This window comes from Macaca fascicularis, chromosome 14, assembly GCF_037993035.2.
Source record: "Macaca fascicularis isolate 582-1 chromosome 14, T2T-MFA8v1.1".
Classification (NCBI taxonomy): Eukaryota; Metazoa; Chordata; class Mammalia; order Primates; family Cercopithecidae; genus Macaca; species Macaca fascicularis.
This window is the reverse complement of record NC_088388.1, coordinates 52,263,978-52,281,936: the sequence shown is the minus strand read 5'-3', so window position 1 is coordinate 52,281,936 and position 17,959 is coordinate 52,263,978. Positions and strand designations below refer to the sequence as shown.

Genomic DNA, 17,959 nt, shown 5'->3' with positions numbered 1-17,959 from the left:
GCCTATAATCCTAGCACTTTGGAAAGCTGAGGTGGACAGATCACTTGAGCCTAGTAGTTTGAGACCAGCCTGGGCAACATGGTGAAACCCCATCTCTACTAAAAGATATAAAAACTAGCCGAGCATGGTGGCACAGGCCTGTAGTCCCAGCTACTCGGGAGGTTGAGGTGGGAGGATCACTTAAGCCTGGGAGGTTGAAGCTGCAGTGAGGGGTGATCATGCCACTGCACTCCAGCCTAGGTGACAGAGTGAGACCCTGTCTCAAAAAATAATAATAATAATAAACAAATAAATAAAAGGAAAAACACAAATTATATAACCCCTGTAGAAAGGAATTCTGTAATATCCAACAATATTACACATACACTTACTAGTCCTACTTCAAAGATGATACAAGTCCACTAATATTCCACAAAATATCGGCAAATATATTCACTGTGGTATTATTTGTAATGGGAAAAGGCTAAAACAATCTGAATGTGCATCAAAAGAAGCTAACTGAATAAACTATGTGCATCCACACAATAGAATACTAGATCAATATCCAAAAATACACTGTTAGGTTAAACAACAACAGCAAAAAACAGGTAGGTTCAGAACAAGCAATATTCATTGTACTACCTTTTGTGACATAAAGGGGAAATTTTAAAATATGTACATATATTCAAAGACAAATATACATGTATTTATTTTTGTAAAAGAAACTCAAAGTATAAATAAGACATTAATCAAAATGGTTACCTATATGGGCAGAGTAGGACTGGGGTGAAGGTAATAGGGATGTAATCAAGACTTCTGAGTTCTTTTTTGATATACTTTAGCTATCTGAACCATGTAATGACTTACATACTTCAAATAAATAAATAAGGGGTGTATGTAATATTCATGTGTGTATGTATGTATCTGTGTACACACATATATTTGTGACTGGAAGCAATTATCATTGAGGCATGGGATTATGGTACCATTTTCTTCTTTGCCCTTTGCTAAATGTCCCCAGTTGTACATAATGCACATTACTTTTATAGTCAGAAAGAAATTACTCCAAAGAAATCTATTTTTATAGGAAATTTTTCAAAGTACTCATTAAAAAACAATTTCAAAATTAACAGCCATTCAAGCTGTGGTGGTATGTGCCTGTAATCCCAACTACTTGGGAGGCTGAGGTGGGAGGATCACTTGAGCCCAGAAGTTCAAGGCCAGCCTGGACAACATAATGAGACCCCATCTCAAAAAAAACCAAACAAACAAACAAACAAAAAACTCTTCCAGTCTACTGTCAAATAATATCATTCACTAGGGAAGCAAAGATGATCAAAGATGCCATACCACTTTAAAATATGGCAGTTTTTCCTTTTCTTAATACGTTGAGTTCGAGTAACACGGACAGCTGCATATATGTATATTTATAAACAATGCACATATACTATCACACCAGTATTATGTATATAGTACATACACACATGAAATGGAAACTTAAAAAGGATACGGTAAAAAATAAACAGAAGTTCTATCATTTTCTTCATACACCACAATGAACAAGTTTTTCATATATCCCCAGAAGCACATGCAACCCACTAGTGGGATCACTGGACAAACTACTCCCAATCAGGAGACTTGTAGATTTGTATTCTAGTCTTAGGCGTCTTACTGCCTGCCAATATCTTTGATGAAAATCAGTTAAGGGGCTTGATTTGCACTTTAGTTTTCTCTTCCAAAAATTGGAGTATTAATGGTTTTAAAGTTACTTTCAGTATTATGGTTTCATAATCCCACTAGTCTCTCTAATAATTTTCTCCTTTAAAAGAGAAACTCCAACAATTTGGAAAATTAAGGAAGAAACAAGAATGTCTCGCAGTTAACCATCTTACAGGAGGTTATGGTCTTCTCCAAGAAAATTCTAAATGAACAAATGAAGAGCTGAAAGAAACAGATCATATCGCTTGCTTTCTTGATGTGAGAAAAATCAAATTCAAGCCTGCACTGTATAAAATTGTCCTGAATGAAGTAATTACCTTTAAAACAATCCAGCACTATTTGTATGCCACCCAAAAACAAGAAAATCATAACAACACTTGTACAATTTTGTACCCAAGATTCTTTCTCAGGTATCTGAGCACTAAAATTTATTTTATCTTTTATTTTTTTCCAAACCTAGTTGATTTCCTAGGATGACATTTATTTTTAAGCTGACATTTCATGTAGTCTACAAATAGAAAACCCAAGATAATTTTCTACTCATGTGCTACAAGCAATAATAGTCAAATATGCTAAAGGAAAATAATCTAAATTAATAAAAATGGTTTTTTTAAAGGTAGATAACAGTATCCCAAAAGACAATTTTTAAAATGCCACACAGTCTCTCTCTTCACTCTAATCTCTTCCCTTTTGCCTACTTTTCTAACTAGCATTCATATTACACAGAATACCAGATATCAGCCAATAGATGCCAATATGAAAAACAAGAAAAAGAGCTTCCTATTGTTCAATGCTTACTAGAATAAGTAAAAAGAAAAAAGAAAAAGTTTTGTAATTTTCATTGGAGGAGTGATATTGGCAAGGCTGCAAATAGTCAGTTGAACTTGTCCTCTCCAAGTGAGATAGTCAGATGTGAATGTAAATCTAACTAATGGAAGTGTTTCAAGATCACTGGCGATAGAGAGGTGGGAGGAGGAGGCAATGATGCCAGCATGCTATTTTCCGAGCATAAACATGGAAAAAAGTGCTAACAATGTATACATCATTTTACTATTTATAATAGCACTTTTATATACTTTTATTTCATTTCATCCTTAAATCCCTGACAATTGGCCAGGTGAAGTGGCTCACACCTGTAATCCTAGCACTTTGGGAGGCCGAGGTGGGCGCACTGCCCGAGCTCAGGAGTTCGAGACCAGCCTAGGCAACACAGTGAAACCCATTCTCTACTAAAAAACAACAACAACAACAAAAATCAGCTGGACGAGGTGGTGTGAGCCTGTAGTCCCAGCTACTAGAGAGGCCGAGGCAGGAGAACTGCTTAAATCCAGGAGGTGGAAGTTGCAGTGAGCCGAGATCGCGCTCCAGTCTGGGTGACAGAGCAAGACTCTGTCTCAAAACAAAACAAAACAAAACAACAACAACAAAACAAAACAAAACAAAAACAAGAAACATCCCTGACCATTGTGTTCTATATACATTTTTCATGTGAGGAAATAAAGGCTCAGAGAGGTGAACATTACTGTCATAGAGCTAACAGTGGGCTTTAAACTCAGATCTAAATGATGCTAAATAAGACACTTCAGGCAGAAAGGTATGATTACAATTTAAAATGACCTTAGTTCCTACAGCTTCCGTGGGTGGAGGGAAAAATAAACAAAATAAGTAAATAAAATAACCTTAGAAAAGTATTTTTCATAGTTTCTAATCAAGTACTTAAATCAGTGATTCACTATAACAGACTTTTATTCCGAGCTAAATACTAAACGATAATTTCAAGTTGTCACCAAAATTACTAATAGATCACTCATTTCAACTACAAAGACAAAAATAAGCACCATATAATCAAATACCTTACATTTAAACAGAATAACATAATTAAACTATTAACAGGGTGCAGAAAGATTTTTCTTTTTTTTTTTCCTTTTTTTTTTTTTTGAGACGGAGTCAGTCTTGCTCTGTCGCCTAGGCTGGAGTGCAGTGGCATGATCTTGGCTCACTGCAATCTCCACCTCCCAAGTTCAAGTGATTCTCCTGCCTCAGCCTCCCGAGTAGCTGGGATTACAGGCGCATGCCACCACGTCCAGCTAATTTTTTGTATTTTTAGTAGAGACAGGGTTTCACCATGTTAGCTAGGATGGTCTGGATCTCCTGACCTCGTGATTCGCCTGCCTCGGCCTCCCAAAGTGCTGGGATGACAGGTGTGAGCCACTGCACCTGGCCAGAAAGATGCTTTTATTGGCAACGATAATTTACAATCTTCAGAAATCTACTGTGACATAAGGTTACATATTTAAATTAAAATCATTCCTCTTTATGTTCAAGTTTCTACTATTTCAAATACTCAGCTCATTGTATTCCCAATTACCTGACAATTTCTCAATCCTTTCAGAGAGCATCTTTTTAAATTGATTGTTCACCTTCCATCTTCAAGTTATAGATTGCTACATTCTTTTTTTTTTTTTTTTTTGAGATGGAGTCTCACTCTGTCGTACAGTCTGGAGTGCAATGACACAGTCTCAGCTCACTGCAACCTTGCCTCAGCCTCCTGAGTAGCTGGGATTACAGGCACCTGCCACCACGCCCGACTAACTTTTGTATTTCTTCGTAGAGATGGGGTTTCACCATGTTGGCCAGGCTGGTTTTGAACTCCTGACCTTGTGATCCGCCCACCTCAGCCTCCCAAAGTGCTGGGATCACAGATGTGAGCCATGAACCACCACGCCTGGCTGGCTGATTGCTACATTCTTTAGCAAACTAGGTCTCAGTTTCAAAGATCTCAAAGTAAACGAGAATAAGATATATTAAGGGAAATGCAACATTGACTTGAACCCTGATGAAGACTCTATTAAAAAGGAGGAAATATTTTAATAGTTCTTTCTCCATTAACAAAACAAGGTAACATCTGTACCTTCCTGACCCACCTTACTTTTGGTTCAGAATCAACAAAAAATAAAAGATCCAAACAGATGACGATAAAAATATAACTGAATCCAATGTGCAAAAACCCTTATTACTTCAACTGCAAATTAAACTTACCCAGTTAGAACTGTAGGCATTCCATTATCTTCTCCCTCATAGTATTAGTAGTCCAGCCTGCTCAGATAAGCCTAACATACAAATGAATAGACAATGTATAGCCTAAGAATTGAGAGTCCCAAAAATTGAATCATAAGGCATTGAACAAAAGTATACTCAATCCCTTCCCCTAGCCTCCCCTAATCCTCCTTTGGGACGGCCACTCAGGGGATGGGAAGAAGCTGAAAGCTATTTCCAAAAAAAGAACTTCCTACTTTATGAGTCATGGTAGAAACATCTAGAGACAAAAATAATGGTTCCTCCTTCAACAAGCACAATCTTCTCAAATATAAAACAAATTCCTCAGAAGTAGTGCTCTTCAACAGGAGCATCTCACAAACACAATATATATCTCCTCTTCTTTCATTTCCTATTTCAGAGAGAGGCAAAGATTGAATGAACAGATATTAGCCTAGCTTGGCCTGAGATGACTGAGCTAAAATGAAGAAAATCAAGTCTGCAAATTCCCAAAGCAGTCCTGATTAAAAAGCAGTATTCTATGTAGTCTCTGCACAAGTTATGATAAATTTAGCTACAAAAGGCAGACCTCTTCGTAAAACTGCACAATACACAAATGGGTACTTAATCATTTCACCCACCTTTTCAAAATTCTCTCCCTTACCTAACTTCCTCTCTCACCCTTATCCCCAGTGAAGACTCTCAACTTGCCCTCTATATGCCTAAAAACCACCTCTTACTTAGGTTTGACCTCTAGCACTCCATTCCCCATAACTCAACTAGGTATGAATCAGATTGTGTGATTAAATTACTTTACATTAATGGGTAAATGAGGCTTAATCCACAAAGGTCAACTCCATACATGTCATTATACTTTACTATGTATAAGGCACTAAGTTTAATCAATTAATGTACCTATCCTTCTTACAAGAAAAACTAACACAAATCAATCCTTTAAACAATGTAAGGAAGGGGCACAAGAATGTTTGCTTCACATCACAATTTCTCCACCCACTTCTTTCCACCCTGTTGCCAAACCCCTCCAATCTCCATCTGGCATAGAATAAAATCCAAGGGATCAGTACTTCTTCCAGTAAAAGTTAATGCCTAGGAAGACAATGTGGGATAGCACAGCAAACAATAAACATTCAAATCCTGAAATGGACTATAGATGGTGTTTTGTATTTAATTTTATATATTAGCTGCAAGTACAATAAAGAGCTTCTAAATAATCCAATTTCTGTATAAGATACCTATAAATCAGCTATGCTCAGAACTCTGAGTTCTTAAACCATAAATACTGAGATGTTTTTTCTTCAGTTATTTCCACAGTTAGAATGTTTATAGTAAATACCAGTTCAATTTGCCCTACCATACTTAAAGGCTATTAAATTTAACTACTGTTTTCAATTAGACGTGACATTTTTCCCAAGACCCCTTAAGTTTGAAACTCCAAACTTGCTTTAAACCTCCTTTTATTCCAGTCATAAAATTTATTAATTTTAATCTATAACAGAGCTTCTAAACTGGAAAGGAGAATGCAACTATAGACAGGTTTGAATTTGATTCAGCCACATGATATTTTTAATGGTTTTAATTAGTTGCCAATATTTTTAAGACGCAAGACACTGAATGTAAAAATCTAGATTTCTGGTTTCTCTTGAGAATGCTGAAGATGGGGTCCATATTCATATATGGCACTGATTAGGGGGACCTCAGACTTGGATGTCTCTCTGATAAGGCATAGTGCATTTCCCTCATTTTCATTATCTAACTAGTACCCAAAGGCATGTGAGTTTGTTGCTCTTGCTATGGCTTTGAAAGGTGCATAATATATTCCATATGACTTCCATACTTCCCTAAGTCACCTACTATAAAAAGCCAAAAGCAGACCACAGTGGTTTGCAACTCCATAGTTAATAATTTTAAAAATTCACACAGCTTAGAAGGAGTGAGAAAGATTCAGACTGGTGGAAGGGTAACATAATTACATAGGGTTAAAAGTCCATCTGAAAGCTTTTTTGGGAGTGAGAAAAAAGATGAAAGAACACAAAAACATTGTTGAAACACTAAAAGCTTTTCTGTCTGAACACTGTTACTCTCTGGTGGTTCCTTACCACATTCCACGCTTTAGAACCTTCCTTCCTACTTTGTATGTATTAATATAATAGCAGTTAGGTCATACACGCTGAGAAATGTTGGAAAAATTTATAAAACACATTTATATCATCAGAAATAATTCTTCTTACTTTTTTTTTTTTTTTTATTTTTAACCAGTCTTAGTTCATTTTCAAATCCCTTCCCAAGTATTTTCTACTGCTTTCTGCTTTATATTCAAATGACAACTTCAGACCTGGGTTTCAGGCCTAAACTTCAATCCTGGACAGGCTCTCTAACACAGAAACTCTTTTGGCCCTTATGGCTGCATTCTTTATTATATCTCTTATTCCGATTTCTACAGTCTCTTTCATTGAAAATTTATCCCTAACCCCCTCTCTAAAACATTTTGATCAAATTTGTGTACTTCGGGGGTTGGGAGGATAGGGGCAGGAAGGAACTCAGTTGTACAAATACAACTAATATCCTGTGCTGTTTCATTTAGATTGCTAATTTGAATAAAAAGCATGAAAACTCTGAAAGATAATAAATCTTCGTAAAATAATCTCGTTTGCTAAGTGCACAAAGCCACAAGCAAGTAAAGCTCTATCTTTCAGCATGTCTGGACTACTGACTCTTCATCACAGACTCAATACTGACGAGAAAGCAGAAGCTGAAATCTGTGAGGCCCAGGAACAGTCACACTGGCCCACACTAACAAATTACTAACCGATGTCTCACCTTCCCCCGCCCCATTCCCAAAGATAAGGGTGTCAGGGCACCTGCATCTGAAGAAGAAAGACCAGAACCTCTTCCGTGCAAGTTTTAAGAAAACAAAGCTTTACCACACGTAAAACGGTTACAGCATAAAACCACGCAGCACATTAGTGGGGTATCACTCCTCTTCACCCAGAGGGAGGCTGCCCACCACCTTATTCCCTATTGTGATGCGCCCTCCTCAGGATGTCACTGCGTTCGTCTGAGATGACAGGAAAGGGGCGGGGCACGGGGTTCTTCTGCCCTGGAAAGGGATGAGGGTATCGCCTTCATCCCCGGGGAAAGGCCTCTGGACTCCCAACCCAAAAGCAGCAGCCGCAAAACTCAAGTCTTATCCCGGCCTCTCCTAATTGGGTGCTCGTGGCCGGAGCCCAAAACGCCACCCACAGTCCCCGAGCAGGGTCCGGTCGCCCAGACCACTGCCACAGCAGCCTGGCTCTCACGCCCAGATTGGCCCCTCCGCCCTTTTCCTCTTTCGCCCCAGCCAAGCCCAGCCTCCCGCGCCGCCCCCGTCGAGTTCCCCAGCTGAGTCCACTCACTGTCGAACCTGTAGTCCCCCTTCAGTGCCCACAGAAGATTGGGGCAAAGGCCGAGGCCAGTGACACCGCCACTTCCTCCTCAGCCAGATCCCTCCAGAGGTGGCTGTGGAAGCTGCCACTGAGGCGGCTGCGCGTAGCAGAGCCGCCCTGGCAGGTTGCAGGCCGGTTCCTCAGCCTCTTCTCGCGAGAGCGCGCAATCCGAAGAGGCGAGGCCAGCCGCGTTCTCGCGAGAACTGTGCTCTCCGCCCAGGAGTGGGCGGGGTACCGAGGGACAAGGCTGTTGAGGGAGTGGCGGCCTCCGGTGGGATCTCAGCCTGTGGGCTGGCGGCGCGGAGAGGAAGGCGCAGCGCGACCTCTCCTCACAGACATCAGCGTGGGTCAACCGCGAGCCTGGATCCCGAGTGGCTGAGGGCTGTTACCTTCAAACCTTTGAAATCCACGTTTTCCCATTGACTTCCTGTCACCGTTAGAGAAAAGCGGACAGTGTCTCGGTCACAGAGTGGGAGAAATATCTCAGGGACTCTTCAGGGAAAGCGTTTTCCTCATCAAAGCAAACTCCAAAATCGCTTCTGCCGGCGTGGACCAGCTGGAACCGATGAGAGTCGGTAGTCGTGAGGGACACCCTCTGTTCCGTAGCGTACCCCGCTGCTTATTTTTAAACGCTCGGGTTGGCGGGAACCCGTATGCCAGCTGAAACTCCTTCAGTTTGGCTGCCTAGGAAACATCGAGAGTCACCTGCATGGGCTGGCTGGACAATAAAAACGGGAAAAATTGTAAAAGACACAGTCTCCGCCCTCGAAGCTTACACCCTCGGGGCGAGACCTACAGGAAAGTAGATAATCCCATTATTCTCTGATAAAAGCCGAGCTGCTTGCTTGCCTGAGCTCTGGGAGGAGATAGGGAGTAACCGGCTGTTCCCCGCGGCCTTGTTGAGAAAGCCTTCACCTGGGAGTGACACTTGCGCTGAATCTTGAGCATAAGTAAGTTCTCCAGTTTAGGGAAGAGAGGGAAGGGCATTGCAAGGAGAGGAAGCAAAGAGGAAGAGGATCTGCTTTGAGTAATTGGGTATGAAAACAGATATTGGAGCAAGAACTTTGTTGAAAAACCTTTAACCACTGTTTAGTTTGGATGAGAACATTCCCAGGCTCCTACCGTGTGATACGCAAAGTATTTTCCAAATCAGTGTTTATGCTAAGGAGATGAGCAGTTGAGCTGGACAATTACAGCTTCATCTTTGTCCTGTAAGAACCCTTAGATGTCAGAAAGCTAAGAGAAACAGGTTGTTGTCATAATTCACTAAGTTATTATAGCCAACATTTTGCTAAATTGGAAATTGCCAATAATTTCAAGTTGTCTACATAAGACCAATCTAATAGTAATTTTGTGATACAGTTTCTCAGAGAAACTGAGAAAATTCTCAGGCAAAAAACAAAAACGTCATCAGTCTTGACTTATCAAACTTTTCTCCTATAAGCTCTGCTCAAAAGAAGTCATTCTGTAGTCCAAGTTAGGGCTAATGTGGTCCGTCAAACAGGAACCATTTTCTTATATCAAAATAGAAGCCGTCCTCTTCTAAAGAAAGAGTGGTATTTTGCTGTAGAGTTTCCACTCACCTTCCTTTAGACACATTATTTTCATATAATTACATATAAAATAATATGTATACTATATGAAAAATACGATGTATACTATAGTTTTATTTGGCTTACCCTACTCACCCTACAAATAAGCCCAACACTTAGTAGGAAAACAAAAAGTTATTCTAACCCTGCTAATATGGTTTGGATCTGTGTCCCACCTGAATCTCATGTCAAATTGTAATCCCCAGTGTTGGAGGTCGTTGGATCATGGGGGCAGATTTCCCCATTTTTGCCATTCTGGTGATAGGGAGTTCTGGTGAAATCAGTTATTTAAAAGTGTGTGGCGCCTCCCCCACCCTCCCTCCTCCCGCCATATAGGACGTGCCTACTTCCCTTGGTTTTCTGCCATGATTCTGAACTTCCTGAGGCCTCCCCAGAAGTCCAGCAGAAGCCCTCGGGGTTCCTGTACAGCCTGCAGAGCCGTGAGCGAATTAAAACTCTTTTCTTTATAGCAGTGCAAGAATGGACTAATGTACCTGTCATAGGCCAAGTGGGTGCTCTGTTAAGCATAATTTCACATCAAGTTCTTGGAATTTTCCAGGAAGCATTAGAAGAATCATATGAATGAAAGACTTCAGGCAAAATATGGATACTTTGTTCCATACTGGAATCTGTTCAAACCATCATACCCTACTTCGATGGGTCCTGGAGCTCATTTCATTCTGCTGTTCTTCAAAAAAGAGAATAGGGGTTGGGAGAAAATATAAAATCTAATAAAGTTTCTACTGTTCTTTGCTCTAAAAGAGAATTAACCAGCCGGGCACGGTGGCTCGCGCCTGTAATCCCAGCACTTTTGGAGGCCGAGGCGGATGGATCACGAGGTCAGGAGATCCAGACCATCCTGGCTAACACGGTGAAACCCCGTCTCTACTAAAAATACAAAAAATTTAGCCGGGGTGGTGGCGGGCGCCTGTGGTCCCAGCTACTCAGGAGGCTGAGGCAGGAGAATGGCGTGAACCCGGGAAGCGGGGCTTGCAGTGAGCGGAGTTTGTGCCACTGCACTCCAGGCTGAGCGACAGAGCAGGACTCCTTTTCAAAAAAAAAAAAAAGATAATCTTTCAAATATTAATGTAGTAGCACTAGTAACAGTTACACATTTGGTAGGTAATGCCATTAATTTAGACAATCACAAATCTGCTCTACATAATGATTTGTAAATGCTAGCTGACTGCATAGGCTAAGGTTCAGAACTTTAATGAAAGTCTTTCTTCCACACACCAAAGAGGTCAATACAGAAAGAGAAGTTTCATATAGTAGTAGTGAATAAACAAGATCATTTGGTAGTTTGTATTATAGCATGCTAAGGCAATACTGTTTCAAAGCAGATAAGACCACAGACCCAGAATCCTTTTTAATTGTTAAAACCTGGTATTTCTTTGCACTACTAAGTTTGAGCACTGCCATCTAATGGCAGGAACAGGAAAATCACCCGCAAAAATAACTTGAACCCTATTCAGCAAATACATTTATTAATCAAGACCCTGTGTAAGAATACCAAAAGAGCTGGGCACTGTGGCACGTGTCTATAATCTCAGCAGTTTGGGAGGCGGGAGGATAACTTGACAGGAGTTTGAGACTAGCCTGGGCAACACAGCAAGGCTTCTCTACAAAACTGGAAAAAAAAGAATACTAAGAGATTCAGATGATATTATACATATTCTGACAAAATAAGATGTATAACTAAATAAAAGGAAAATTAAGTTGGGTCAAAGGTAGAAATAATGTGTTATGGGAGGACAGAGATGAAGATCTTTTTTTTTAGACGGAGTCTCTCTGTTGCTCAGGCTGGAGTGCAGTGGTGCAATCTCCGCTCACTGCAACCTCTGCCTCCCTAGTTCAAGCGATTCGCCTGCCTCAGCCTCCTGAGTAACTGGGATTACAGGCATGTGCCACCATGCCCAGCTAACTTTTTGTATTTTTAGTAGAGATGGGGTTTCACCATGTTGGCCAGGCTGGTCTCGAACTTCTGACCTCAGGTGATCTACCTGCCTCAGCCTCCCAAATTGCCAGGATTACGGGCATGAGCCACTGCATCCAGACATAAGATTACTTATTTCTATTTTTTCATTTTTGAGAAGACAAAGATTACTTATTTTTATTTATTTTGATAAATTTGATACCAAAAAAATGCTTCTAACTGAAGAGATCAGGGAAGTACAGAAAAGGGAAAGGAAAGGAATGATGTCTAAAGTGGGCCTTAAAGAATAGGATTCATACATAAGTAGATAATAGCAAAGAATATTCCTATGGAGAGACCATCAAAGACATACAAATAGCTAAAAGTAAGTATCTTTATAAGGGGAACAATGAGCAATTAAAAGGAATAAATAAGAGAAAAGTAGATTTAAATTGAAACATAAGGACCTGGAATGTTAGGGTAAAGCAGAGGTCTGAAGACTTTTTTTCTGAAACGTATTAGCTTGCAATAGGGTAAAAATCTCAGAAGTTTCAGTTTTTGGCAAATACTATTAGACTTTTTTAGTGGAAATTGACAAGATAATCCATAATTTGCATAGAAATGCAGAAGATCTAGAATAGCCAAAAGATTTATGAAAAAGGTAAGCAAAATTGGAGAAGTTACACTTTGAGATTTTTAAAAATTTAGGTCAGGCAGGTGGCTCACGCCTATAACCCCAGCACTTTGAGAGGCCAAGGAGTAAGGATTACTTGAGCTCACGAGTTCAAGACCAACCTAAGCAACATAATAAGACTTCATCTCTACAAAAAATTTAAAAAGTGGGCCGGGTGGTGCATGCTTGTGGTCCTAACTACTCAGGAGGCTGAGGTGGGCAGATGGCCTGAGCTCAGGAGTTTGAGACCAGCCTGGGCAACATGTTGAGACCCTGTCTCTACAAAAAAATAAAAATAGGCCAGTTGTGGTGGCTCATGCCTGTAATCCCCACGTTGGTAGGCCAAGGCAGGAGGATTGGTTGAGCTCAGGAGTTCAAGACCAGCCTAGGCAACATAGACCCCAATTCTACCCATGAAAAATTTTTTTAATAAGAAAAAAATATTAGCAGGATGAGGGGGTCACATGCCTGTGGTCCCAGCTACTTGGGAAGCTAAGGTGGGAGGAACGCTTGATTGCTTGAGGCCAGGAGATTGAGGCTACAGTGAGCCATGTTCATGCCACCGTACTCCAGCCTGGGCAACAGAGTGAGACCTTGCCTCAAAAAAAAAAAAAAAAAAAAAAACAGAAACAAACTAAACAAACAAACAAAAAAAATCTTAATGCACTGCTACAGGAATCAAGATATCAAGATGGTGTGGTATTGGCACAGAACTAAGCATATAGAGCAATGAAATAAAAATGAGAGTACAGAAATAAACCCTTATATTCATGATTGATTGATTTTCAACAAATGTGCCAAGAAAATTCAACAAAGAAAGGATAGTCTTTTCAAAAAATGGGGTCTGGTGCCAGGGCAATTGGATATTCATATGCAAAAAAAAAAAAAAAAAAAAAAAAAAAGAAGAAGAAGAAGAACTTACATCCTTACTGATGCCAGATTTTTCTTCATCACTTTGCCAGCCAGAGACCTCCAGCCAGCAATACCCCTTCCCAGGCCTTGCTCAGGCCTGGATTTGCCACAGGAGATGCCCCATCTACTTGACTTGCTGTGCCACACCTGACTTGCATCCTGGCATGGATCCTATGGCCACCACAACTAGGTGCTTAGCCCCTGGAAGAAGGGGGTTTGTGAGTGAGCACGTGTGGGGTCAGGACAGCTGTTCCAAGCACCAGCACAGGAGTGGGCTCTGTGCAGGGTTTGTTGCTGGACCAGGTGTGTTGAACTGAGGGGAACACAGTAGCATCCAGGCAGTGGTGCCCACAACCCCAAAGCCCCAGAGGGGATGTTACAGCATGCTAATTAGCTCTTTTAGTCCTGCCGTCTGTAGCCCAACAGATGGCAGTACATTAACAGCTCTGTCAGCCCTGTTCTGTTGGCCGGCTCCAGCCCCATGGCTCCAGGGCTGGCTTGGCCCTACCACTGCTTACCATTGCATGGGGAGGCTACCCTCTGCCAGTGGAAGGCAGAGGTCCACAGTGTTACAGCCTTCTTTGTACTTGTGTTGAGTGTGTACTGAACTCTTGTCCCATGTCCAAGAAGAATGAGGTTACACTGACAAAGGGTGAGGAGGGTGCAGAAGAATTTTATCGAGTTACAAACAGCTTTCAGCAGAGAGAGGATGCAAGGGTGGTCCCCTATCCAAAGTCAGGTGGTCTCTCTCTCACTGTGGCTGGGTACAGGTCTTTTATGGACTCAGAATGGAGCAGTGCATGCTGATTGGTTTGTGAATATGCAAAAAAGGCCAGATGAGCACAACAGTGTAAAAAACCAATTAGGGAAGGGTAGGTATATATAAAATAGGTGAAGGGCAGAGATCAATCAGAAGAAAGCATGCCAAACAGGAAGAGAGGCTCTCAATCTGGTCTGTGAATTTACCCAGGACTTGTAGCTGGGCTTTAAACTGTCTTCAGCTTGAAGGTCAGGTTTCACCAGGGACCCACCCCATGTCTGCCTAGGATTTGTCTTCCTTCTGCCACTATCATCACCACACATCATACAAAAGAAAATTAACCCTAATGGGTTACATGGACCTAAATATAGAAACTAAAACTCTAAATTCACTAAAAAAAAAAGTTAGAGGAGAAAATTTTCATGACCTTGTAATCACTCAAGGAATTAATCTTGCCCACTGCTCAGAAAAGCCAATGCGCTGAGAACAGCAGATTTTCACAGCAAAGAAAGAGTTTGCTCACAGGGTCAGCCAAGTGAGAGGACAGGAGATAATTCTTAAGTTTATCTTCCTGAGAATTTGGAGGCTAGGGTTTTTGAAAGATAATTTGTCAGGCAGAGGGCTACAGAATGGGGAATGCTAATTGGTTGTGTTGGGGAGGATATCAGACAGGTATTGAGACTATCTTTGTGCAGAGACAGTTCCTGGGTGTGGGTCACCAGTCCAGGTGGCATCAGTTGTTCCACTGGAATGCAAAGTCTGAAAAATATTTCAAACACCAGTCTCAGGTTTTACAATAACAATGTTATCTATAGGGGCAATTAGGGAAATTACCAATCTTGTGACCACCCCATGTGACTCCTGAGCAGTATACAATGATTACTTATCTTTAACTATGCATATGTGTTAGCAGAATTCAGGCCTCTTCCATAATTCTAATTCTATGGCTTTTCATTAGTTTTTACAAAGGGTGTTTTGGTCCCTGAACCAAAGGGACCGAAGGGGCTATTATCATCTTTGCTTTAAGGTTAAACTACAAACTAAATTCTTCCATTAGTAAGCTTGGCCTAAGCCCAAGAAAAAGCAAAGACAGCTATGGTCACCTTGTGAAGTTAGAAGCAAGATAGAGTCAGTCATGTTAGATTTTTCTCACTGTCATAATTTTTGCAAAGATGGTCTCAACCTTGGATTAGTCAAATAGTTTCTAGACATGACACCAAAAGCACAAGCCATAACAGAAAAAAAATAAATAAATTGCACTTAACTAAAATTAGAACCATTTGAGCTTCAAAAGACAGAATTAAGAAAATGAAAAGACAAACCATACACTGAGAGAATCAACCTAAGGGAGAAACTGAGGCAAAATTAATGTAAGTAAAGAGTTTATTTGGGCCAAATTTGAGTACTACAACTTGGGAGCACAGATTCAAGGTGCCTTAAATATATGCTGTAGTTAGCAGCAGTAAAACATGGATTATTTTTTTAAGATGGGGTTTCACCATGTTGCCCAAGCTGGCCTGGAACTCCTGGGCTCAAGCAATCCTCCCACCTCAGCCTCTCAAGTGGCTGGGATTACAGGCACACACCATTGTGCCCCACTTAAAAGTGGATTTTTAAAGGAAAAAAGAGGTAGTTGTCAAGTTGTTTACAAATAATTTATATAAAAATAACATAAGCTATTGATTGATTATACATTATTCTTTGTATCATATATTCCAGGAACGTGAAGATAATAGATGAGACAGCTACTCAGAAAACTATGGGGAAGAAAAGAACGATCAAAATGCCTTTAAACAACTGCCCTCAGGGTATGTGAGAGAGAGAGAGAGAGAGAGAGTGGGGGGGTGGGGGGGAAGGGGGGTATGACTGAAGTTTTTCATGTCTCTTTGGGCCTGATACATTTTGCAAACCTCATATAGCTCAGACTGCTCTGAAGTATGTTTCTTTCTTCATTTCCCCCTTTTGATAGAGATCTTTCTCTTCTGAAAGCATTGATCATAATATTTTAGATTTAAATTTCTTCCATGTTGCTGGAAAGGCTAATTTCCAGGTAATCTGCCCCATGTCAAGGGAAAAAGGGAAGGGAGTGTGGCTTAAGAATTAAGTGAGGTCAGCCAGGCACTGTGGCTCATGCCTGTAATGCCAGCACTTTGCAAGGCCGAGGCAGCTGGATCACATGAGATCAGGAGTTCAAGACCAGCCTGGCCAACATGATGAAACACTGTCTCTACTAAAAATACAAAAATTAGCTGGACTTGGTGGCACACGCCTGTAATCCCAGCTGCTTGGGAGGCTGAGGCAGTAGAATCACTTGAACCCAGGAGGCAGAAGTTGCAGTGAGCCAAGGTGGTGCCACTGCACTCCAGCTTGGGCGACACAGTGAGTCTCCATCTTTAAAATAAAAAAGGAATCAAAGTGAGGTCCCAAGACTGAATTCATTGGCAACACAAAGGGATAAACCAAGGGAATCTCCATGAGGTCCATCTGCTGACAAAGGAACCACACTATGTTGGAAAATTTTAAGTCATGATTGGTTTTTTTGTTGTTAACCTTAGGCATCCAGAAATATAAGGTATTATCAATTTAAGTATCAAAAATATGATAAACAATAAGGACAATTATTAACAAAACAATTTGAAAAGTGTTCCTGTTCCTGAAGGTAACCAAATAAATATTTCATCTACTTCTTGTCCTGGTCTGAAGAACAAGGTGTTGAAGATCTCCGATGATGAAGATGTCCATGCAGACAGGGCTGCCTGATGTGGTCCATTCGATGTGGTTGGAAGGAGTGCTTTATTTGATGGTGTTTTCCAATAAACAAAGTCTCCAAGTTGGACACCATGATCTTTGATGTCTCTAGCTGTTAACAGAATCCTCAGTTAACTTAGAATTTTTATTGAGAAGCTTATAAGGCCTTGGCAATAATTAAAAATACCACCTTTTTTTTTTTTTTTTTTTTTTTTTTTTTAGAAAACCACCTTTAAGGAGAGCTGGTTTGTAGGCTCCTTTTTTCAGGGGGCATGGGACTTCTCATTATCACTTCAATGGGAGAGACCTGATGTATTTCAAGCAGGGTAGAATTTAAGCTAAGCAAATGAAAGAGTCTTAGGCCAAGGAAGATAAGACGTTTCTGCAACCTTTGCCAATTGATTTTTTATTTTCCCATTTGTGCATTCCACCAGTCTGGAAGTCTGAGTGTAGTATGCACAATGGAAATGCTAATTCATCTCTTCTCAATCAGCTTTCACCACACAACATTTCTATAAACCTTTTATAAACTCTTATAATTGTTTTCAATTTTCTTTCTTTCCTCAGTTTTCTATATCCATTCAGTTTTATCATTTTTTTAATCTCTTCAACTTAAAACAACCTTTAAAAACCTCTGAACAAAATTGCTTTCTTTTTAACAAAAATCACATTCTCATGCCTCCTTCATAATCCTTTCAACCAAAAATACATCTTATTTTTCTTACACATGGTATACACAATTGTTTCACTTATATCTAGTAATTTTAATTACGTATGTTAATTATAATTTTAACTCTTAGTAACCTTAATTTCTAGTGAAAAACCTAGAAAGTAATTTTGAACTGTTTTATATCAGTATTTGTAGATAAATTTTTAAATTAACAGATACAAATGTAATTAGTTTTTCTATACCACATAAAAACAAGATGCTAAAATAGACAAACTTAAACTTATGTTTAGTGATTAATATTTCAGTATTTTAACTTGCTTAGAAATGACTCTGACATTTTATGATTATCTATTAATTTAATACAGCATAAATTTAAAATAACACAGGAATTCTCTCTATTGTCTTCTCAGTCATCCTGGGTCCCAAGTACCCACATGGCATCCAGGATGGCTGTAAAGGGTGGAGCTCATCTGGGTCCTGAATTTACATACCAGGTCTAGAGCTTAGGAGAG

The 17,959-nt window shown here is 40.2% G+C and overlaps 1 protein-coding gene and 1 long non-coding RNA gene across 16 annotated transcripts in view; one reads left to right on the top strand and one right to left on the bottom strand.

Moving 5' to 3' along the window:
• The window catches only part of BTBD10 (BTB domain containing 10), a 71,660-nt gene extending 63,330 nt beyond the window's left edge, over positions 1–8,330 (bottom strand). For 4 of the 10 annotated variants that reach the window (XM_005578577.4, XM_005578583.4, XM_045371531.2 and 1 more), the window contains exon 1: positions 8,148–8,330. Coding sequence is in view for 1 of the 10 variants with exons in the window: in XM_045371530.2 (XP_045227465.1) it covers positions 4,738–4,757 (20 nt within the window). In the remaining 9 variants the exon portion in view is untranslated. Of the gene's footprint in view, positions 1–4,737; positions 4,809–8,147 lie in introns of all 10 variants that reach the window. The other 6 variants (XM_005578579.4, XM_074014249.1, XM_005578587.4 and 3 more) reach the window with 3 other exon arrangements.
• Positions 8,331–8,988: 658 nt separating this feature from the next.
• On the top strand, positions 8,989–16,865 carry LOC102145948 (uncharacterized). Of its 6 annotated transcripts, XR_010580880.2 has the most exons (4): positions 9,021–9,127; positions 10,106–10,209; positions 15,749–15,837; positions 16,733–16,865. It is a non-coding gene; the product is annotated as an uncharacterized lncRNA (long non-coding RNA). The 6 variants fall into 6 exon arrangements; XR_283987.5 differs by lacking the exon at positions 10,106–10,209 and having other exon boundaries at positions 8,989–9,127; XR_012423387.1 differs by lacking the exon at positions 10,106–10,209 and having other exon boundaries at positions 8,989–9,127; positions 16,689–16,865.
• The last annotated feature ends 1,094 nt before the right edge of the window (positions 16,866–17,959 follow it).